The sequence below is a fragment of the Sinohyriopsis cumingii genome, chromosome 18 (assembly GCF_028554795.1).
Source record: "Sinohyriopsis cumingii isolate HCF-2022 chromosome 18, ASM2855479v2, whole genome shotgun sequence".
Taxonomy (NCBI): domain Eukaryota; kingdom Metazoa; phylum Mollusca; class Bivalvia; order Unionida; family Unionidae; genus Sinohyriopsis; species Sinohyriopsis cumingii.
The window spans coordinates 52246203-52271742 of NC_142978.1; the positions used below are offsets into that span (position 1 = coordinate 52246203).

At 34.0% G+C, this 25540-nt stretch overlaps 1 protein-coding gene across 8 annotated transcripts in view; it reads left to right on the forward strand.

Annotated features, from left to right (window-relative positions):
- Positions 1-565: 565 nt before the first annotated feature.
- The window catches only part of LOC149776646 (RNA-binding motif, single-stranded-interacting protein 2-like), a 437315-nt gene continuing 412340 nt past the window's right edge, over positions 566-25540 (forward strand). For 7 of the 8 annotated variants that reach the window (XM_089941160.1, XM_089941163.1, XM_089941164.1 and 4 more), the window contains exons 1-2: positions 566-705; positions 19387-19587. In XM_089941160.1, coding sequence (XP_089797286.1) covers positions 619-705; positions 19387-19587 — 288 coding nt within the window. In that variant the 5' untranslated portion in view covers positions 566-618. Of the gene's footprint in view, positions 706-16730; positions 16974-19386; positions 19588-25540 lie in introns of those variants that run through there. The other variant, XM_089941162.1, reaches the window with a different exon arrangement.

Below are 25540 nucleotides of genomic sequence, written 5' to 3' on the forward strand. Positions count from 1 at the left end.
AGTGAGAGATAATAATAATAATAATAATAATAATAATTCTCCTCCTCCTCTTTCTTTTTTTCTTCTTCTACTTCTTCTTCTTATTCTTATTCATATTATTATTTTACATTTCATTTTGTGGTGAATTTCAGATCTAAGATAACAATGAATATTATAAACTACATAGAACAGTGCCATGCTTTCTGTTTTGTATTGGTTAGGAGAGGAAATGCAGCCTTAACCTGTGGAGAGAGAGTGTTTCATCCAATCTCAACAGGGAGATTTGATAAATACCTAGATGCTGTGTTCTGTAGTAGCAATGCAGAAATACCATATCTACCCAATTTGTACTCATTCTATAAAAATAATTAAAAACATAGCACCATCTTTCTTCATTTGAAATTGTTTCGTGTAACCAATACTCATATAAATTATTTAACTGAGAACTAGAATCAGACCTATCTTGGCTACAAGTTTTGTTCTTCTCTCACCTCTGTAAAAAGATCTGTTATTTAGATGTAAAGTTTAATCTTTTTCTGGTGCATATGGTATGCATTTATAAATAGATTTCACCATCTTATGAAAAGGATGTGTTGTTATACCAGCTGAAAACAAGTTCTTTTTTTGTGTGACTATAGAATGAATTTTGGACCCTCCTATAGATCAGGGGAAGTTCCCTTTATGTCATATCAATTCTGTGCAGAGGACGTACAAGATATACTGTGGGTAAGAGTTCAAATGGAAATTGCAAGGCATTATTGTGGGGTGGGTAGGGTGCTGATAGAATTAGGCATTTTGATCTCTATAGGTGTACATGTTTTTGTGTTATATCTGACTCATATTCATTCTGTGTATATATTTATAAGATTGGCAGGCACGTCAGATAGGTTTTGCAACATAAACATTACAAATACAGCTAAAGTAGTATGACAAAGTCAGGGAAAGAAAAATTGAGAAGCCATAAAATGGGCTTGAAAGCCAGTGTATATAATATCTACAAGATATTGGCTCAGGGTCATCAGTGTTTTATGGACATGTTTCTTGTTTTTTATCATAAACTTTGACATGAATTGAATGTCCATACTATTTTGTTAGGACTTCATATGATGGTCTTTGTTAGGACTCCTTTGATGGTCTTTATTAGGACTAATTATCATGGTCTTAGTTTGAACTCCTTATCAAAGTCTTTGTTAGGACTCCTTATCATTGTCTTTGTTAGGACTCCTTATCATTGTCTTTGTTAGAACTCTTTATCATGGTCTTTGTTAGAACTCCTTATCATGGTCTTAGAATTCCTTATCAAGGTCTTTGTTAGAACTCCTTATGATAATCTTTATTCAGACTCCTTATGATGGTCTTTGTTGGGACTCCTTATGATGGTCTTTATTTGGACTCCTTATGATGACCTTTTGGAACTTCTTATGATCATCTTTATTAGAACTCCTTATGATCTTTGTTAGGACTCCTTGTGATTATCTTTGTTATGACTTCTTGCAATTATCATTGTTAGGTCTTCTTGTGATTATCTTTGTTAGGACTCCTTGTAATCGTCATTGTTAGGATGTCCTTGTGATTAACTTTGTTATGACTCCATATGATTATCTTTGTTTAGACTCATAGCAATTATCATTGTTAGGACTCTTTGTGATTATCATTGTTAGGACTTCCTTGTGACTATCTTTGTTAGGACTCCATATGATTTATTGGCATCCAAGAAAAGCAAATGACCTATTTATGCAGTTTCAGACATATGCTATTCAACACTGCTTTTGGACATTATTGGACTCTGTTGCTTGTAAATGTTTCAAAACTAAATTGATGCATTCAACTTCAACAGGGACCCCGAGTGGCCGAGTGGTCTAAGGCGCTCTCCATTACAGATCACTGCCATCTCACCTCTGTCAGCGTTGGTTCGAGTCTCGGATTCGGCCAATGTGGGTATGTGAGAAAGCTTGCCAGTAACTTCTCGAGGGTTGGTGGTTCTTTCCGGGGATTTTCCGGGTTCTTCCTCCACCATTAATACTGGCCGCCATGTATAGCCTATCGTGTGCTGAAAAAATGGCATTAAACCCTACAACAAAAAATCAACTTCAACAGCACTTTTATCAACCTAGATCATGATGACCTAGTTCATACACTACAATAATAATAATTTTAGTTGATTTCAGAATTTTCGTGACAAAACTTCAGCAATTCACTGTATTTTTCTAGCAATAGTGTTTTTATGTTAGCAGTGTTTGCTTGATATCTACAAATGTACATATGTGCAAACTGTTATGTGTTTGTATGTTGGCATGATATGCTGTGTAAACATGATGGCATGTGTTATTTCCTAATGTAATGAGAATAAAATGAAGTCACATCCTATGGTAAGGATTCTTTAGAGGAAACAGTGGACAGAAACATAGTTTTCATTATTTCTTAAAACTAAAATCCATAGGTTCATCAGCTAACTGGTTACCATAACATGGAACTTACAAAATAGATGCTACTTAATTTCTGGAACCATACTTCTGGATACACATTGTTAAAATGTGGAACCTAAGACCAAAATGGTATAGCGGTCAAAGGGTATAGTGGTCAGATGGTATAGTGGTCAAAGGGAATAGCCTTTAGAGATCACTTGCACATCTCACCTTTATCCACGAGTCTTGACTCAACCAGTCTGAGTGTGTTGAGAAAGCTTGCCAGTAGTTTCCTGTGGGTTGATGGCTTCTTACTATACCAAATATACTGGCTGTCATATATTGCCTATCATGCGCTGAACCCCACAAAACCAAATCAACTAAAATATTATGCTAATGTGATCTGCAGTATTTGCATTTGTGCACAAACCTTTGACTGTTGTCTCCCAGATTTGTTTAAAGTTGTTCTTCGGGACCAGTCATGATGGTGGAGGAGGTGACTAATCCAGATTTGCACATTGAGGGTGGGCTTTAAGGTTTCCTGCAATTTTTTGTCCCATGTTCCCCAAATCTTGACCCAGTACCCCCACCCACCTGCACATGCTAATTCATCAGAGAAAAAAATTTGAAAATACACTTACAACTTTTCATTAGTTGATGTTCACCCATATCTCTGTTTGCACTGGCAATGTCCAGAATCATGGAAAGTGATAAAAACTGTATGATGGCAATGAATATGTTTTAAAACAATGCATCTCTTTAAAACATTGTACAGTATCTGGCAATAAAAACATTGATATTTATTATTATAATGAGTGTGTACTAAAGTTAAATGAGAGCAAAGTCTGGAGTGGAAAATTATATGGAGCTGTCATTTCATTCTAATCAGATATTCAAATTTGTTTTGATGAGTTTGTTACTGAGCATGTCACAAATCATTTCTTGCATTAGCGTCCAAGGAAAATATGATAGTACAGTGTAGAAGATAATGTTATGTTAGAGATATAGCTATAAACTCATTTTTAAAATTGAAACACTTGTTGCCATCTGCATCATCCTTGTAATGTTGACAATCTAATATTCTATTTTGGGGCAGTTCAGAGGTTATAGGTGGCTCCATAACCACTTGTATCCAGCATCAGTCTCAGCTGTGTTGTGGAGGAGCAAGTTGACCAAAATTAATTTGTTTTTAATTGTAGTAATTTTACCACAGTGGATATCATTAACATACAATGTACTTATATATTATGTTACATATAACTGTCATTATATGAGGATGTACTGATATATTTTGTTACATTTCATTAACATACAATGTATTTATATATTATGTTACATATAACTGTCATTATATGAGGATGTACTTATATATTTTGTTATATACCATTAACATAGGATGTACTGATATATTTTGTTACATTTCATTAACATACAATGTACTTATATATTTTGTTATATATCATTGACATACAATGTACTAATATATTTTGTTATATATCATTGACATACAATGTACTGATATTTTGTTATATATCATCAACATAGGATGTACTGATATATTTTGTTACATATCATCAACATAAAATGTACTGATATATTTTGTTACATATCATCAACATACAATCTACTGGGATGTACTGATATATTTTGTCACATATCATTAACTTAGGATGTACTGATATATTTTGATATATATCATTAACATACAATGTACTTATATATTTTGTTATATATCATTGACATTGGATGAACTTATATATTTTGTTACATATCATTAACATACAATGTACTGATATATTTTGTTATATATCATTGACATAGGATGTACTGATATATTTCGTTATATATCATTGACATAGGATGTACTTACTTGTCCTAGCATTGGCTGAGTGTAATAACGGTATTTGACCTATCATTGGTTGAGTGTAATAACAGTATTTGAGCTAGCATTGTCTGAATATAATAACAGTATTTGACCTATCATTGTCTAAGTGTAATAACATTATTAGATGAAGCATTGTCTGAGGGTAATAACAGTATTTGACATTGCATTGTCTTGGTGTAATAACAGTATTTGATATTGCATTGTCTTAGTGTAATAACAGTATTTGACATTGCATTGTCTTGGTGTAATAACAGTATTTGACATTGCATTGTCTTGGAGTAATAACAGTATTTGACCATGCATTGTCTGAGTGTAATAATAGTATGTAACATATCATTGTCTGAGTGTAATAACAGTATTTGACCTAGCATTGGCTGAATATAATAACAGTATTTGACCTATCATTGTCCGAGTGTAATAACAGTATTTGATCAAGCATTGTCTGAGTGAAACAACAGTATCTGACCTAGCATAGGCTGAGTGTAATAACACTATTTGACCTATCATGTCTGAGTGTAATTACAATATTTGACCCATCATTGTCTGAGTGTAATAACAGTATTTGATCAAGCATGGTCTGAATCTCATAACAGTATTTGACCTAACATTGTCTCATTTTAATAAGTGTTTGATCTAGCATTGCCTTTGTGTAATAACAGTATTTAAGCTAACATTAATCTGAATATAGAAACAGTATTTGACCTATTATTGCTTGAGTGTAACAACAGTATTTGACCTATCCTTTTCTGAGCATAATAACAGTATTTTACCAAACATGGTCTGATTGTAATAACAGTTTTTGACCTTGCATTGTCTGAGTGTATTAACAGTATTTTACCAAACATGGTCTAAATATAATAACAGTATTTGACCTATCATTGTCTGAGTTTAAAAACCCATTGACTTGGGTATGTTGAACATTCTTATTTGGGTCATTGTTATTGACATGGGCATGATGAACATTCTTATTTGGGTCAGTGTTATTGACATGGGTATGATGAACATACTTATTTGGGTCAGTGTTATTGACATGGGTATGATGAACATACTTATTTGGGTCAGTGTTATTGACATGGGTATGATGAACATACTTATTTGGGTCAGTGTTATTGACATGGGTATGATGAACATACTTATTTGGGTCAGTGTTATTGACTTGGGTATGATGAACAGACGTATTTGGGTTATTGCTATTGACATGAGTATGATGAACATACTTATTTAGGTTATTGTTATTGACATGGGTATGATAAACATACTTATCTTAATGGTTATTATTTTCATATAGGAACAGTTACAACTACAGCTGCTATTAGAGTAGAATACTTCATTAGGGTGCTGGTCAATGTTGCAATACATATACTACATCAGAGCTGACCCAACGAAGACCCAGTCTTCTCAAGGAAGGGCATTCATGTACATAACAATATTTGCTTCCTAAAGGTACTTGCAACAAAGTTGTCCATCTTGAATGTGATGTGCTTCATTGTACACTTTGCTTCCTAAAGGTATTTGCACAACCAAGTTGTCCATCTTGAATGTGATGTGCTTCATTGAACACTTTGCTTCCTAAAGGTATTTGCACAACCAAGTTGTCCATCTTGAATGTGATGTGCTTCATTGAACACTTTGCTTCCTAAAGGTACTTGCACAACCAAGTTGTCCATCTTGAATGTGATGTGCTTCATTGTACACTTTGCTTCCTAAAGGTACTTGCACAACCAAGTTTTCCATCTTGAATGTGATGTGCTTCATTGTATACTCTGCTTTCTAAAGGTACTTGAACAACCAAGTTTTCCATCTTGAATGTGATGTGCTTCATTGTATACTTTGCTTCCTAAAAGTACTTAAACAAACGAGTTGTCCATCTTGAATGTGACGTGCTTCATTGTACACTTTGCTTCCTAAAGGTATTTGCACAACCAAGTTTTCCATCTTGAATGTGATGTTCTTCATCGTACACTTTGCTTCCTAAAAGTACTTTCACAACCAAGTTGTCCATCTTGAATGTGATGTGCTTCATCGTACACTTTGCTTCCTAAAGGTATTTGCACAACCAAGTTTTCTATCTTGAATGTGATGTGCTTCATCATAAACTTTGCTTCCTAAAGGTACTTGCACAACAAAGTTGTCCATCTTGAATGTGATGTGCTTCATTGTATACTTTGCTTCCTAAAGGTATTTGCACAACCAAGTTTTCCATCTTGAATGTGATGTGCTTCATCGTACACTTTGCTTCCTAAAGGTACTTGCACAAACAAGTTGTCCATCTTCAATGTGATGTGCTTTATTGTATACTCTTCCTAAAGGTACTTGAACAACCAAGTTGTCCATCTTGAATGTGATGTGCTTCATCGTACACTTTGCTTCCTAAAGGTACTTGCACAACCAGGTGTCGATCTTGTGTTTGTGTGCTGGTGTTTTTTTTATTTTTAATGTAACGTGAACAATTGTAGTTATGTCACTACGCTGTCTACTCTGTAGTAGTTTATATTAATGTCTAGCACTGGGGCATAATGCTGTAGACATGTCCCACCCAGCCACATTTTTCCTGACCAGTCCTAACACTAACCTCTTAATGCTGAGCACCAAGTGACGCAGCTGCTAGTACCATTCAACCTGACTCAGTCAGGGTTCAAACCTGTGACCTTCTGAATCATTGGCAGATGTTTTAACCACTTAGGCCACCAGACAGGTGTGTTCATTTTGAATATTTCCTAGCATTTATCAGGCAACTTTTCTTATAAATGACAAATGCATGTAGTTTGGAATGCAAAAATCTATGCTTACTTCCCTTTAATTTCCTCATGTCACTTATTCATTTGACAGTAATCTTGCTTCATATATCTGTGACATCTCTACTTATTAACCAGTATCAAATTGGGGACTCTCGTTTGATACATTTATGAAAAACAAAACAAAATAAAAAATATCAATTTTTTTTTGCTTTTTTCCTAAATAGATATACATATTCTATTCTAAGAATAATGGCATGCCTGTTTCAAAACAAAATTTTGTACCACTTTAACTTAGGGATTATCCCCCACCAGCCCCCAGCTTGAGAATTCTGGGATCAGCCCAGACTATACAAGTCTTTTAAGCAGTGATCTGCCTAAGTCACACAGTGGACTTTTATACCATAGTATTTTGATATTCAAATTAGTTTAGTTTGGATACATGTAATTGGAAATCAGAAATTATATTCATACTGAGGTCAACCTCGTATGATTCTTCTTGATCTGGGAGTAGTCCAAAATGCACTCCAATGTTAGGATCAGCCCTGCACAGATATTACTTAAACTGAGATCAGGCTAACATGGATTCAGCTTAATCTGGGAACAGTACAAAATGCACTCCAATATAAGTATCAGCACAGCACAGATTTACTTGAACTGAGATCAGCCTAACATGGATTCAAATTAATCTGGGATCAGTCCGGGATAAGCCAAGCACATATTCTGCTTAGTCTATAATCAGCCCAAAATAATGATACAGGGATCAATTTAGAACAGATTCTACTTAAACTCAGATCAGCCCACAATACACTGATGTAGGGACCAGCCTAGCAGATTCTACTTGGTCTTAATATTGGATCAGCCCAGAATACATTTCCTGTAAATGATGGACATTTCATATTCATTAGGCTGACAGCTCATTCAGTGACTTGTATTTGTCAGTTATAGGCATTTTGAAAAGCATTGTCATAACTCATTCAATCACTTGTATTTGTCAGTTATGGGCATTTTGAAAAGCATTGTCATAGCTCAGTCAGTTACTTGTATTTGTCAGTTATAGGCATTTTGAAAAGCATTGTCATAGCTCAGTCAGTGACTTGTATTTGTTAGTTATAGGCATTTTGTAAAGCATTGTCATAGCTCAGTCAGTTACTTGTATTTGTCAGTTATAGGCATTTTGAAAAGCGTTGTCATAGCTCAGTTAGTGACTTGTATTTGTTAGTTATAGGCATTTTGTAAAGCATTGTCATAGCTCAGTCAGTTACTTGTATTTGTCAGTTATAGGCATTTTGAAAAGCGTTGTCATAGCTCAGTCAGTGACTTGTATTTGTTAGTTATAGGCATTTTGTAAAGCATTGTCATAGCTCATTCAATCACATGTATTTGTCAGTTATAGGCATTTTGTAAACTGTTGTCATAGTTCATTCAGTGACTTGTATTAGTCAATCATAGGCATTCCAAAAAGCGTTCTCATAGCACATTCAGTGACTTGTATTTGTCAATCATAGGCATTCCAAAAAGCATTGTCATATCACATTCAGTTACTTGTATTCGTCAGTTTTAGGCATTTTGAAACGCATTGTCATAGCTCATTCAATCATGTGTATTTGTCAGTTATAGGCATTTTGTAAACTGTTGTCATAGTTCATTAATTATGGTACATACAATACTTAATTATGGTACATACAATACTTAATTATGGTACATACAATACTTAATTATGGTGCATACAATACTTAATTATGGTACATACCATACTCAAGTATGGTACATACATTACTTAATTATGGTACATACATTACTTAATTATGGTACATACACTACTTAAGTATGGTACATACACTACTTAAGTATGGTACATACACTACTTAAGTATGGTACATACACTACTTAAGTATGGTACATACACTACTTAAGTATGGTACATACAGTACTTAATTATGGTACATACCATACTTAATTATGGTATACAATACTTAATTATGGTACACAGTACTTAATTATGGTACACAATACTTAATTATGGTACATACCATACTTAATTATGGTACTTAATACTTAATTATGGTACATACCATACCCAATTATGGTACATGGTACTTAATTATATTATACGGTACTTAATTATGGCACACAATACTTAATTATGGTACATGCAGTACTTAATGATGGTACACAATACTAAATTATGGTACATGCAGTACTTAATTATGGTACATACAATACTTAATTATGGTACTTAAATACCTTTTTATGGTATACAATACTTAATTATGGTGCATGGTACTTAATTATGGTACTTAAATACCTTTTTATGGTACACAATACTTAATTATGGTACTTAAAATACCTTTTTATGGTATACAATACTTAATTATAGTACATGATACATAAGTATGGTATTTATAATATTTTATTAAGATAATTACAATACTTAATTATATGAGGATATTTAAGGTCTGTGTAATCTTACGGGAAAATTGAATTATTAGCTTGATCGAATGTTATTTTCTCATTGTTGCTTGTATTATTACTTATATTAGAATCAATACCATATTGGAAATGCTAATTATATTAATACTAGCAATGTAAAATGGACATTCTGTTTGCCAGTCACTATTCATATCAGCATAGATGGTATGACTTAAGTATAGCAGTGTGTATCTTATAATTAAGTGCATAGTGTGTATCTTATAATTAAGTGTGTAGTTTGTATCTTATAATTAAGTGTGTAGTGTGTATCTTATAATTAAGTGTGTAGTGTGTATCTTATAATTAAGTGTGTAGTGTGTACATATTTAAGCTTAGAACTGGAATTTTTTAAAGTTTGCTTTGCAAATAAATTAAGTTGATGACACTGATTACTTGTATCTGTATTGACCTCAACCTTCAAATCCACATGTATATAGAACCTTTACTTGCAGTTAAAACAAAATGGTGGACAAAAATCAGCTCCTTTAAAGATCAAGGTCAATGAAGAATAATTCATTGGGTGTTTGAAACATCACTTTGTCAGTGTGTCTTTATGTAAGATTGCAATGTTTTGTCAGTGTGATGTTTATGCAAGGTTATACTGTGTAGTGTGATCTTTATGTAAGATTTCTATGCTTTGTCAATGTGATCTTTATGTAAGATTTCAATGCTTTGTCAATGTGGTTTTTATGTAAGATTCTATGCTTTGTCAGTGTGATCTTTGTCAGATTTCTATGCTTTGCTAGTATTATCTTTATGTAAGATTTCTATTCTTTGTCAATGTGATTTTTGTGTAAAATTTATATGCTTTATCAGTATGATCTTTGTAAGATTTCTATGTTTTGTCAGTGTTATCTTTATGTAAGATTTCTATGCTTTGTCAGTGTTATATTTATGTAAGATTTATATGCTTTGTCAGTGTCATCTTTATGTAAGATTTCCTTGCTTTGTCAGTGTTATATTTATGTAAGATTTCTATGCTTTGTCAATGTGATCTTTAGGTAAGATTTCTATGCTTTGTCAGTGTTATCTTCATGTAAGTTTTTTTAATGATTTGTCTATATGATCTTTATGTAAGATTTCTATGCTTTGTCAGTATGATCTTTGTCAGATTTCTATGCTTTGTCAGTATGATCCTTGTCAGATTTCTGTGCTTTGTCAATATGATCTTTGTCAGATTTCTATGCTTTGTCAGTATGATCTGTCAGATTTCTGTGCTTTGTCAGTATGATCTTTGTCAGATTTCTATGCTTTGTCAGTATGATCTTTGTCAGATTTCTATGCTTTGTCAGTATGATCTTTGTCAGATTTCTGTGCTTTGTCGGTATGATCTTTGTCAGATTTCTATGCTTTGTCAGTATGATCTTTGTCAGATTTCAATGCTTTATCAGTATCATCTTTGTTAGATTTCTATGCTTTGTCAATGTGATCTTTATGCAAGATTTCAGTTTCAACTGTTACGACAATATGGTCATAAAGTAAGTAGCAGAAAAAAGCAAAACCATCAAGTTTTGTAAATGTTAACAATTTAAATATCAGAGGCATACATGAAAAATATGAGAGGAACTTACAGTATTATGAAGTGAATCCATAAATCTTTATAAAGGTCTGATTGCAAAGTTCCTTATAAATTTTAAAACCAGAAATGTACTGGTCCTCCAAGAACCATGACATTGTCAAGATGACATTGTCTATAATGCCTTGAAATAATTTTTAAAAGTTCCAAAATAATACTATAGTCCAAACAATGAGCACATTTTATTTCCACTGAACATTCCAAACAAATGTTTTTCATCTTGAACAATATCTAAGTACAACATAAAACATATCTGCAGACTTACAATAGGAACACAAGAAATGTGAATCACTCCAAAATCAGAATGAAACTCATTGCTCAGTCCTCTCTTGTCCATTGCAACTGTATTTCACATTAGACTCCATGTGACAGAATACACTACTCATTTTGCATTGAGTTGGCCTCTTCATGTGGCCGAGCCCAGCCAATGGGAAGTTACAGAATTATTCTAGAAACATCAAAACCTGATCAGCACATATATAAGCATCTGTTTAAAGATCCTATGTAACTATGGATGATGACTGTTTACAGTTTGTCAGTCAGATCTAGGTCTAGGTTGAAATGTACGAGCACCATTACATTTCTGTCAGACAGATCTAGGTCTAGGCTGAAGTGGATTGAGTGTTAGGGTCCTGTCAGACAGATTTGCATCCAGCTTGTAGTGGATCATGATGACAGTTACAGTTCTGTCAGACAGATTTGCATCCAGCTTGTAGTGGATCATGATGACAGTTACAGTTCTTTCAGATGGGTCTAGATCTAGGCTAGTTTAGGTAATCATTGAGTAGACGATGTGTTACAACTCAAGGTCTTAAACTATGTAATAGAAAGAAGTGAAACCAACAATTTAAGTAATTCAGTAAGCAATTTATTTCTCAATACAAAGTGAAATTTCAAGTGACACTTACGGTATTGTCAATTAAATTCCAAATAATTCTTAATGTTATATCACAAGTCTAAAAATATGGAAAGTTCCAAATAAGTTCCAGTAGTTTTGAATGTCCTTATGTACCACAATGATGCAGTCTAGAATGTCTTCGAATGAGCACATTAATTCCCCCAAAATGTGTTAATTTAAAGTCAATGAGCATTTAGTAATTCCAATGAATAATTTAAGTAAATAATTTATCTTGAATCAGAGCACAGCTGTAAAGGATTCTGACAGGCTAGTCTTAAAGCATGAATGAATCATTTGTTTGTCAAGTCCCTATTTATCATTTTCACTGGACCTTGATGAGAGTCATTCCAATGGAAAATTCCAATGGAAAATTCCAATCAAATTGTAAACAAGTCTGTTTCTAGAATGTTCTAACCTAATAAAGCAATGTCAACTTATTATTAGTACCAACAAAATATATCACCATGTACTTCCTGCAGATGTAATACAACTGTCATGACCACAGGCACCCATTTTTGTTTACGTTTGTTTAGTTACTTGCAATTCTACAAATGTGAGAGAAATGAAAAAAGTATAAAATGTTGGCATTGGTGGAGTGGGGAAATAAATAAAGGATTTTTAAGTTTAGCTTGGGTCGTATATATTTATAATGAATAAATACATATACCAAGCAAATACCAGTACTAAACCAAGGTAATGCCAGTACTAAACCAAGCTAGTCCCAGTACTAAACCAAGCTAATACCAGTAATAAACCAAACTAGAGTCAGTACTTTACCATGCTAATGCTAGTACTATGCCAAGCTAGTGCCAGTACTAAACCAACCTAGTGCAAGTACTTTACCATGCTAATGCTGGTGCCATACCATGCTAATGCCAGTACAATACCATACTAATGCCATTACTATAATATGCTAATGCTAATACTATTCCAAGCTAGTGCCAGTGCTAATGCCAGTACCAAACCAAGCTAGAGCCAGTACTTTACCATGTTAATGCCGGTGCTATACCATGCTAATAGCATGATACATACAATACATATATACAATACCATACTAATGCCATTACTATACCATGCTAATGCCAATACTATACCAAGCTAGTGCCAGTGCTAAACCAAGCTAATGCCAGTTCTAAAACAAGTTAATGCCAGTACTAAAACATGGTAATGACAGTACTAAACCAAGGTAATGCCAGTACTAAAACATGGTAATGCCAGTTCAAAAACATGGTAATGACAGTACTAAACCAAGGTAATGCTGATACTATATGCTGATACTATATGAAGCTAATGCCAGTGCAATATTATGCTATTATGTCAGCATTATACCAAGCTAGTGACAGTACTTTACCATGCTAATGCTGATACTATACCATGCTAATACCATTACTATAACAAGCTAATGCCAGTACTATAACAAGCTAGTGCCATTACTATACCATGCTAATGCAAGTGCTATACTATACTAATGCCTGTACTATACCATGATAATGGTAGTACTATACTAAACCATGCTAATGCAAATACAATACAATGCTAATGCCAGTACAGTGTCATGCTAATATCAGTACTATACTATGCTAATACTGGTAGTATACCATGCTAATGCCAGTACTATAACAAGCTAGTGCCATTACTATACCATGCTAACACAAGTTCTATACTATGATAATGCCAGTACTCTGCCATGCTAATGGTAATACTATACTATACCATGCTAATGCAAATACAATACAATGCTAATGCCAGTACTATACCATGCTAATTCCAGTACTATACCATGCTAATGCCAGTACTATACCATTCTAATGCCAGTACAATGCCATGCTAATATAAGTACTATACAATGATAATACTGGTAGTATACCATGCTAATGCTGGTACTATATCAAGCTAATGCCAGGACAATGTCATGCTAATATCAGTACTATACTATGCTAATACTGGTAGTATACCATGCTAATGCCAGTACTATACCATGCTAATGCCAGTACTATAACAAGCTAGTGCCATTACTATACCATGCTAATACAAGTGCTGTACTATGATAATGCCAGTATTATACCATGCTAATGGTAGTACTATACTAAACCATGCTAATGGTAGTACTATACTATACCATGCTAATGCAAATACAATACAATGCTAATGCCAGTACTATACCATGATAATGCTGGTACTATACCATGCAAATACCAGTACTATACCATTCCAATGCCAGTACAATGCCATGCTAATAACAGTACTATACAATGATAATGCTGGTAGTATACCATGCTAATGCTGGTACTATATCAAGCTAATGCCAGTACAATGTCATGCTAATATCAGTACTATACTATGCTAATACTGGTAGTATACCATGCTTATGCTGGTACTATACCAAGCTAATGCCAGTACAATATCATGCTAATATCAGTACTGTATTATGCTAATGCTGGTAGTATACCATGCTAATGCCAGTACAATACCATGAATGCAGTGATATACCATGCTAATGCCGGTACTATAAGATGCTAATGCCTGCACTGTACCATGATAATGCCAGTAGAACACCATGCTAATGCAATTAATATACCAAGCTAATGCCAGTACAATATCATGCTAATGCTAGTACTGTAACAAGCTAATGCCAGTACCATATCATGCTAATGCCAGTAGTAAATCATGCTAATACCAGTACTGTACCATGCTAATGCCTGTACTGTACCATGCGAATTCCAGTAATATACCAAGCTTATGCCAGTAAAATACCATTATAATGCCATTGTAATACCAAGCTAATGCTAGTAATAGACCACACTAATGCCAGTACAATAGAATGCTAATGCCAGTACAGTAACATGCTAATGGCAGTACTATACTATACTAATGCTGGTAGTATACCATACTAATGCCAGTACAATAGCATGCTAATGCTAGTGCTATAACAAGCTAATGCCATTACAACACCATGCTAATGCCAGTACAACACCATGCTAATGCCAGTACTATACAATGCTAATACCAGTACAATACCACGCATGCCAGGGGGCCCTGAGTGGCCGAGTGGTCTAAAGTGCTCTCCGTCACAGATCACTGCCATCTCACCTCTGTCTGCATGGTTTCGAGTCTCGGGCTCAGCCAATGTGGATATGTGAGAAAGCTTGCCAGTAGCTTTTCATGGGTCGGTGGTTTATTCTGGGATTTTCCTGGGTTCTTCCTCCACCATTAATACTGTCCACCATGCATAACCTCTCTTGTGCTGAAAAATGGCTTTATACCCTATAACAACAACAACAACAACCATGAATGCCAGTACTATACCATGCTAATGATGGTACTATACCATGCTGATGCCTGTACTGTACCATGCTAATGCCAGTACAATACCATGCAAATGCCAGCAATATACCAAATTAATGCCAGTACAATACTATGCTAATGCTAGTACTATACCATGCTAATGCTAGCACTAAACCATGCTAATACCAGTACTATACCATGTTATTGTTGGTACTATACCATGCTGATGCCTGTACTGTACCATGCTAATGCCAGTACAATACCATGCAAATGCCAGTAATATACCAATCTAATACCAGTACAATGCCATGTTAATGCAAGTAATATACAAACTAATGCCAGTACAATACCATGCAAATGTTAGTACTATAACAAGCTAATGCTAGTACAATACCATGCAAATGTTAGTACTATAACAAGCTAATGCTAGTACTATACAATGATAATGCCAGTACTAAACCATGCTAATACCAGTACAATATCATGCTAATGCCACTACTATACCCTGTTAATGCTGGTACTATATCATGCTAATGTCTGTTCTATACCATGCTAATGCTAGTACTATACCAAGCTAATGCCAATACAATGCCATGCTAATGCTAGTACTATACCAAGCTAATGCCAGTACAATATCATGCTAATGCTAGTACTATACCAAGTTAATACCAGTACAATACCATCCTAATGCCTTTACTGTACCAAGCTAATGCTAGTACAGTCCCATGCTAATGCCAGTAATATACCAAGCTGATGCCAGTACAATACCATGCTAATGCCAGTGCAATACCAAGCTAATGCCAGTATAATGCCATACTAATGCCAGTAATAGACCCAAGTTAATGCCAGTTCAATATGATGCTAATGCCAGTACTATACCATGCTAATGCCAGTACTATACCATGCTAATACTTTTATTTTACCAAGCTAATGCTGTTTTTTTACCAAGCTAATGCCAGTACTATACCATGCTAATGCCAGTACTATACCATGCTAATGCCAGTACTATACCAAGCTAATTCCAGTACATATGTAAATACATAGACATGCATGCATATGCATGTGCACTCAGGCACACACATACACATATGCACATACACACACACACACACTGTACTTAACTTCTTACAAAGGTGTTTGGATGAGACTTGAGAACTACTGAAGCTATCACCAGATGAGTCTAATCTAACACACGCTATCACATCACCAGACAAGTCTAATCTAACACATACTTATCTCAGACTTATTATAGTATTTATCTAACTACATAATAAACCTTGTGGAATTTTCTCCCATAAAGTGACCTGATTGAACCTTCTACTTTATCTTGGGATGCTTGAGTGCCTTCATATCCTGGAATCCTTAGAATTGCTACCCATTCTCTCCTAAGACAACAAAAAATAGAACTTGATTTATATAACAGTCTGTCCAGAGAAGTGTTAGATTAGTAAAATCTTGGCTTAATTTTTGCACACAAATCAGATAGCTTGTTTTTTATATTCTGACTGAACTTTACACTCTAATGTGTTTGCAGGGATCAGATATACAAGAGATAGTGTAGATACATATAGATAGATGTGCCTGTCTACATTTACCTGCAACAATACAGTTATATGGGATTGTATGCAGTTCATCCTATCTATCATTCTTCCCAAATTTAGATTGGATTTCAATGTCGTATATGAAATTACGAACACATTACCCAAGGATAGAGTCCACAGAGAGGCCGTCAAGTGTGGTAATCAGTTCTCTTTTTTTTCTTCTGATTTTAATTAATACTCTATTGATAGTGCTATACTATGTGTCGTTTTGTATCTTATTTGTCACTGTTAAATGAAGGCACACATATTCACTTACTTAGGTTGGGGCTATCTGCCTGATAAATCTGACACAAAGTACCATATACAGTTGGATATAACTTCAAGTAAGACAGACCCAGATCTACAATCACTTAATTTACTGGCAGATCTGGGTCTAAACAGTTAAGGTTAATCAGTACAACAAATACAGACTCAGACCTTCAGTAACACAGTTTACTAAATCAGAATATATACATCACTGGAATATCTGGGTCTAGGCAGTTGGTTAGGACTAATCATTACATCCAACAATGTAGACCCAAATCTGCTGGCATGGAATGTGATGGCAGATTGGTATCTGTGTTGTTTGCACTAAGACGTAACCAGTATGGAGTCACATAAGATAAATGCAGAGTGAATAGGGGCAAAAATTTGCACAAAAGATTTAGACTGGTCCTTCCAACTGAAGTTATATCTGTGAGCAGAACCTGTAGGACTTCTTCTGTGGTTCAAAATTAATTGTTTGTTAATTTATTTAAGGCTGCTATTACATTTGAATAGGAGAACATTTCATATACCAGCAATGTTTCCTGTATTTTTATTACATCAATTACATTTGAATAGAGGAACATTTCATATACCAGCAGTGTTTCCTAAATATTTGTTCCCATATATTTGTTACATCTATTACATTTGAAGAGGAGAACATTTCATATACCAGCAATGTTTCCCATGTATTTGCTACATCTATTACATTTGAACAGGACAACATTTCATATACCAGCAATGTTTCCTGTATATTTGTTACATCTGTTACATTTGAAAAGGGGAACATTTATATACCAGCAATATTTGTTACATCTATTATATTTCAGCAGAACATTTCATATACCAGCAATGCTTCCTGTATATTTGTTACATTTATTGCATTTGAAAAGGGGAACACTTCATATACCAGCAATGTTTCCTGTATATTTGTTACATCTATTACATTTGAAAGGGGAACATTTCCTATACCAGCATTGTTTCCTGTATATTTGTTACATCTATTACATTTGAAAAGGGGAACATTTCATATACCAGCAATGTTTCCTGTATATTTGTTACATCTGTTGCATTTGAAAAGGGGAACATTTCATATACCAGCAATGTTTCCTGTATATTTGTTACATCTATTACATTTGAAAGGGGAACATTTCCTATACCAGCATTGTTTCCTGTATATTTGTTACATCTATTACATTTGAAAAGGGGAACATTTCCTATACCAGCATTGTTTCCTGTATATTTGTTATATCTATTACATTTGAAAAGGGGAACATTTCATATACCAGCAATGTTTCCTGTATATTTGTTACATCTGTTACATTTGAAAAGGGGAACATTTATATACCAGCAATATTTGTTACATTTATTATATTTCAGCAGAACATTTCATATACCAGCAATGTTTTCTGTATATTTGTTACATTTATTGCATTTGAAAGGAGAACATTTCACATGCCAGTAATGTTTCCTGTATATTTGTTACATCTTTTACATTTGAAAAGGGGAACACTTCATATACCAGCAATGTTTCCTATATCTTTGTTACATCTATTGCATTTGAAAAGGGGAACATTTCACATACCAGCATTGTTTCCTGTATATTTGTTACATCTATTACATTTGAAAAGGGGAACATTTCATATACCAGCATTGTTTCCTGTATATTTGTTACATCTATTACATTTGAAAAGGGGAACATTTCCTATACCAGCATTGTTTCCTGTATATTTGTTATATCTATTGCATTTGAAAAGGGGAACATTTCGTATACCAGCATTGTTTCCTGTATATTTGTTACATCTATTGCATTTGAAAAGGGGAACATTTCATATACCAGCATTGTTTCCTGTATATTTGTTACATCTATTGCATTTGAAAAGGGGAACATTTCATATACCAGCAATGTTTTCTGTATATTTGTTACATCTATTACATTTGAAAGGGGAACATTTCATATACCAGCAATGTTTCTTGGTGTAATGAGGACATTAAGAACCTGCTGTAATAGTGCACATCAAAAGTGAACATTTTCAACTTTAAAATGATTAAAAGTTTAATTTAAGGATAAAAGAATTGAACAAATTTTTTAAATAGTAAATGGGTCAAGGTTACATTAGTCTGAATTTATTTCCAGCACAATGCTGACGAGGATCACTGTACACTATTACAAGTACTAGTGAGCTAAGGGTGATTACACTCTGGTTTATCCAGGCTTGGCATACAGTTTCCTGTCGAGTCAGTGTAATATAAATTAAGTTTGAAGAAAAACAAATTAAACATTTCAGAATGACGTTTTTATTTCAGCAAACCAACTCCTTTTACTCACCAAAACAAAGCAACATGTCTCCGACTGCAACTCCTAATTCAGCAGCTTTCCAAGGGGCATGGCCTGCCACCACAATGTACAGACCATCAAGATTTCGATATCCTGTGGCACATCCTGCGGCTTATGGCAGCTATACAACATCAAGTTCGGGGTCAAGGACACCAGAATGGCCTGGTCAGGTAGGTAAAAGTTGCCAGTTGTTAGCTTATATGCTTATTTACAGGAAATTTGTATAGCTATATTAAATCTATAAGCTAATGAGCAGTGAATCATTTTCCAGCAGTGATTGTGGTGGCATTAATTGTGGTGGCAGTTGTGGCTTCTGTGTTAAGCTCTTGTTTGAAGGTTTCTTGTTTAAGTTTAGACAGGATCTCAGGAACCTTGTATGGTCTGTCTTTTTTGAATGTTAACCAAATGCACAGGATCCTTTTGTACGATCAGTCTTTTTAATGAGTTAACCAAATGCCTTTTATATGGTCAGTCTTGCCTAGGAGTTAACCAAATGTGTTTTATATGGTCTGTCTTGCCTATGAGATAACCAAATGCTGTTTGCAGTCAGTTATGTTCATGAGTTAAGGGCTATTGCTAATATGAGACACAGGGTGGGTGAGGTGTGGTATAGCCAAATATCATGTATAGTACACAATAAGTGAAAAGTCGCAAATTATTCACTGGGGGTCTAAAGTGCTTGCCTGTACAGATCACTACCATCTTACATCGGTCTGCATGGGTTTGAGTTTTGGGCATAGCCTATGAGTATATGTGACAAGAGCTTTCCAGTAGCTTCCCATGGTTGGTGATTCTTCCCAGGGTTTTCCTGGGTCTTTCAAAGTTCTGCCAGTTATACTAACCACCATATATAGCCTATCATGTGTGGAAGCCGCAAAAAAACCAGCATAAAATTATTAACTTAGAAAACTGAAATTTAAATCTTCAGGGACAATGTTTTGTGGAAAATGTATTTATATGAGCTAAAATAGGCAATTTGATATTTTATTTTATGCACAATAGATCATGGCATGGAGATGTTATTGAGCTATTGCATTTGTTATGTATATTTGATTTAATTTAATTGTTTGTTTGTTACTTTTTTTAGTTTTTATTCCATTACATGCTATTGTAATATAATTTTATTTACTGGATTTGACATTTTCCAGAAATTTGTTTTCCAGAAATTCAGTTCAGTTTGACCTGACTGTTTTTTGTAAACACTAATAATAGAAAATTTGTATCTAATGCTGACATAGTTCCTAACCTTGATTCAGAAATCAGTGAGAATTGAAGTAAACAACTTTTTTTTATTTTTTTTATTTTTTCTTACAGTAAGATTCATAAAGAGAAATTGAGGCCATTCTTGGAATATGTGACAAATAACATGTATCAATTAGGTTTTTCCAATGGATTGACCCACATTCAGGCATCTGTTTTGCATTTTATTAAGACTTAATATTGATGTTTTGAGAATGAATAGTCATTCTGTGCCTCAACACTGGAGAAGTCCAAGTGTTTTATGCTGTGACCAGTGTTTTGGGCTAATTATTTTGTTTTCTTCAAATTATTTGGATTCTAAGAGATTAATTTTCCCTGCAGATACTTGTGCTCTAAATTAATTCTTGGACAAGGACAATTATCAAAAATTACAAAGAATTCATACACTGGAATATTATTTTCTGTGATTCAACAAAGAACTGTTGACACATCAGTATGACGCTGACCACAGCATATGTCATCACCTTCCATTTTGGATTTCATCAGGATTCGAACTCAGTTTCCTTTTTAATTCTTGGATTATTCTTGGATTATATTTGGCTTTGATTTGTAAAACCATAAATTCTTTTTCTCATTTTTACCTGGTTTTTTCTTTATGGAAATAAATTATTTGTTAAATTTTACAAAGTGAGAGTGAAATTTAAATAAACAAAAAGACAAAATTTTAACAAAATTGCAAGGTAAGATAAGGTAAGATATATTAGCATGTTACATACTTAAGAAGAATGTTAAACTAATTATAGTGGAACAAGCTTAAGTGGTGATGAATATGACATGTGTACATGTATACATCTATGTGCTTTTCTACAGTGGATTCTACAATGTGTCAAACAGTCCACAATTAGTCATATACATTTTAGTGGTGATTTAGTTACATGCATGTTATTGGTTATTTATTGACATACAGTAAAACATGTCTTGAAAGACCACTGCTATATGAGACCACCTGCCTTGAGGGACCATATTCTCAATGCACAGATTTATTGATTATATACTGTTATGACCTGTTATGAGCAGCCATCTGTCTTGAGAGACCATATTTATTTAGCAGAAGAGGTGGTCTTTCAAGACAGGTTGTACAGTATTAGTGATTTTTTTACACACATGTTTGTCATGATTTAGTTACATACATATTAGTGATGATTTAGTTACATATTAGTGGTGATTTGGTTGCATATATGTTTTGATTTAGTTACACACATATGAGTGGAGATTAAGTTACATGCAAGCTAGTGGTGATTTATTTACACATTAGTGGTGATTTAGTTACATGCATGTTAGTGGTGATTTAGTTGCATACATGTTAGTGGTGATTTAGTTATGTATTTGTGGTAATTTAGTTACATACATATTAGTGGTGATTTAGTTAAATAGATGTTAGTGGTGATTTAGTTAAATACATTTTAGTGGTTACATTCTTGTTAGTTGTGATTTAGTTACATATTAGTGGTGATTTAGTTACATATTAATGGTGATTTAGTTACATATTAATGGTGATTTAGTTACAAACATATTAGTGAAGATTTAGTTACATACAAGTAGTGGTGATTTAGTTGCATACATATTAGTGGTGATTTAATCACATGTTAGTGATGATTTAGTTACATATTAGTGGTGATTTAGTCACATGTTACTGGTGATTTAGTTACATATTAGTGGTGATTTAATCACATGTTAGTGGTGATTTAGTTACATATTAGTGGTGATTTAATCACATGTTAGTGGTGATTTAGTTACATATTAGTGGTGATTTAGTTACATACATATCAGTGGTGATGAAGTGAAATTTTTCTGTATTTGTAATAAATAGTTATGTTGTATTTTGTATGATGTTTGAAATTAGTTTCTGTTGTTGTACAATGCAGTCATTTGCAAAGACATGAGGTACATTAAAAAGCAGAATACAATGAGGCAGATTAATAACGTTGCTGGTTTGATTAAGGGAAATTATTAGACCAAATTCTTACATTTGGTACATTCAAACTTGTACCCATTACATAGAGACCAAGAAATGTTTTGAGATTTAAACTCAAGATTCTTTAGTTAATAAAATATTAAATACTTAATTGCCAGTTGTGATAGACTTAGATAGATGTACAGCATGTACATTAATTTGTCCAAGTTTTATACAAAATCCATGTCTCCTTGCAACTAAATGGATTATTCATAATTGTCATTTTATTTTCACCACGTACAGACTCCATATAGCCACATGACTTTTGTACAGTTTGGTCACTCTTGTCCACATATTATCTAAATACATAGGAACCTTTTGTATGGTCAGTGTTGACTACATGTTGACCAAATGCATTTTCTGGTCCAACCTGCAAGTATAAGCAGGATGTAGCTATTCAGCTGTGTTTTTGCTAGCGTAGACATCATATTAAGGCTTGGGGGGTGTTAGGAGGGTTGATTGGCAGACTGTACCTTCTTACAAGGTGTCTGCTTTATTTGGTTATTGTTATCTAGAGGGTGATCGCCCTCGGTGTTGTTGCCCAGATCGAGTAAATATTAATATAAAGTGTGAAACTTATAGATTGAATAAATGGAGATCTGAGCAGATATATAGAACAGAATGACACGAACCCCCATACATGAAATACAATTTAATCAGTTACAATAAACAACTGTAATAACACGTTACATTAGGAATATACACTTCTCTTTTGAGATAAACCATTCACCGAATTTCAAACACAAATATACTTATATAAATAGTCGATCTGTTTTAAAAGATAGAATTGGTTCATCATAGAATCGAGTGAACAGTCGAAGTCATTGCCTTGTACAACTTCATAACTTGCTTATTTCTTGTTCACTCAAACTTCACTGTGGCTGTTCTTATTGGTCTTTTTGCTTTTTTCTTCTCCAAACTCTTATTGTCTTGCCTCTTTCAGTCCTCCAACTTTGTGTGGGTAGGTGGATATTTAAGTACGTAGATGCATAGATACTTGGATAAGTATGTATGTGGATATGTCAATAGAGCTATTTCCTCTTTCAAAATAAACAGAGAAGCAACCTAAATCTTCTGTCTGATATCCTATAGGGAATAGACCATTACTCCCCTCTTGTTAGTCAGATATCGTCCTATCGGAATTCAAACAGATACCAAAGGCTATCTGGTCAAGCCTAACATGGCAGACCATAAACAAACCTAGTTTCTAAGATTAATATACTTCCTAACGGCTATTTCATCACTGACTCACATTATCATTACATGAGACATAATGGTTCCATTCTCGTCTCAGTTACACAAATGAATGAAATTTATTACATGACTTGACTATGTTATTTTCAGCAAATACATACATAAGTCTTTATCATACATGAAATCATCTAAGATCGGAGAATTCACATGGATTCTCATAACTCATATCAACTAAAGTAATACATGAAATTCTTCCTGTAACAATCAAGACGACAATTTCAAAGAATTCGTCAAACTTATATAAAGAAGATCATTGTATGAATTCAGATAGATGAACTCAAATACAGTTATACTCATATGAAGAAAATTGATCCATGGATTTAAACAAATAAATTCATGCAAATATAAGCAAACAAATTCAAGCAAATCATTATATTGGTATCATTGAAATACATGAGCTCACTTCTACTGCCAGAATTATGTCCGTTGACTTTTCAGACATCCGGTCCCTTGGATAAATGTTTTATGAGAGAATTTCTATTAAATTCAATCTTGGACTCTCCTATTTTCATCCTCTTGCAGGAAAACATAGATTGACTAAATTTTTGCAATGGGGCATATATAACCTGAGAAATTTAGTGTGGGAAACACACCCCTTATTTCGTGTAACCAATCTGGATTAAATATATTTACTGCCTTTTATAACTAGGTGCCAGGGCCCCGAGTGGCCGAGTGGTCTAAAGCGCTATCTGTTATGGATCACTGCCATCTCACCTCTGTCTGTGTGGGTTCGAGTCTAGGATTCAGCCAATGTGGGTTTGTGAGAAAGCTTGCCAGTAGCTTCTTGTGCATCAGTGGTTCTTCCCAGGGTTTTCGCTGGTTCTTCCTCCACCAATAATACTGGCCATCTTGTATAGCCTATTGTGTGCTGAATAATGGTGTAAAATCCCACAACAACAATAACATAACTAGGTGCCAAATTTTTTCAGCCTGACTTCTAGACTTCCGAATAACTGATTCTGGACAATTTCAAATCTGACATGTTCGATACAAAGATCGAAGTTAACCTTGTCCTTCCAGCCTGTCTGATGGTTAAATAACTGAAGGCTTAATTAAGAATCACTTCCTCTCATGACACAGACATTAAAAATCATTGCAGTATAGTGATTTAAAATGCACCTGTCCCCCTAAATCTAATTAATTGCTCTCTGGCCCAAATTAATGTGCTCTTTATAGATTTGCATCCTTACAGTTTTAAACTCTGGTTGAATACCAGAAATGTATGCAGTTACCTGTCATTCATTGTCTAGCATTCATTGTCCAAATGGTGTCATCCACTAACTCTAGTTTCTTACTCTTCCAAAACAACCAAAGTTATTCCCAAGAAACTTGATAAACACATTCATTTTCTACTTGGTCCTAAATGAAAATTGTCCTTTGCGCATCCAATAAGGCCAGCATGATAGCAATATCAGAGTTTACTTGGTCCTAAATAAAAATTGTGTTATGTGCAAATCCAATGAGGCCAGCATGATAGCAATATCAGAGTTTACTTGGTCCTAAATAAAAATTGTGTTATGTGCAAATCCAATAAGGCCGGCATGATAGCAACATCAGAATTTACTTGGTCCTATATAAAAATTGTGTTATGTGCAAATCTAATAAGGCCAGCATGATAGCAACATCAGGGTTTACTTGGTTCTAAATGAAAATTG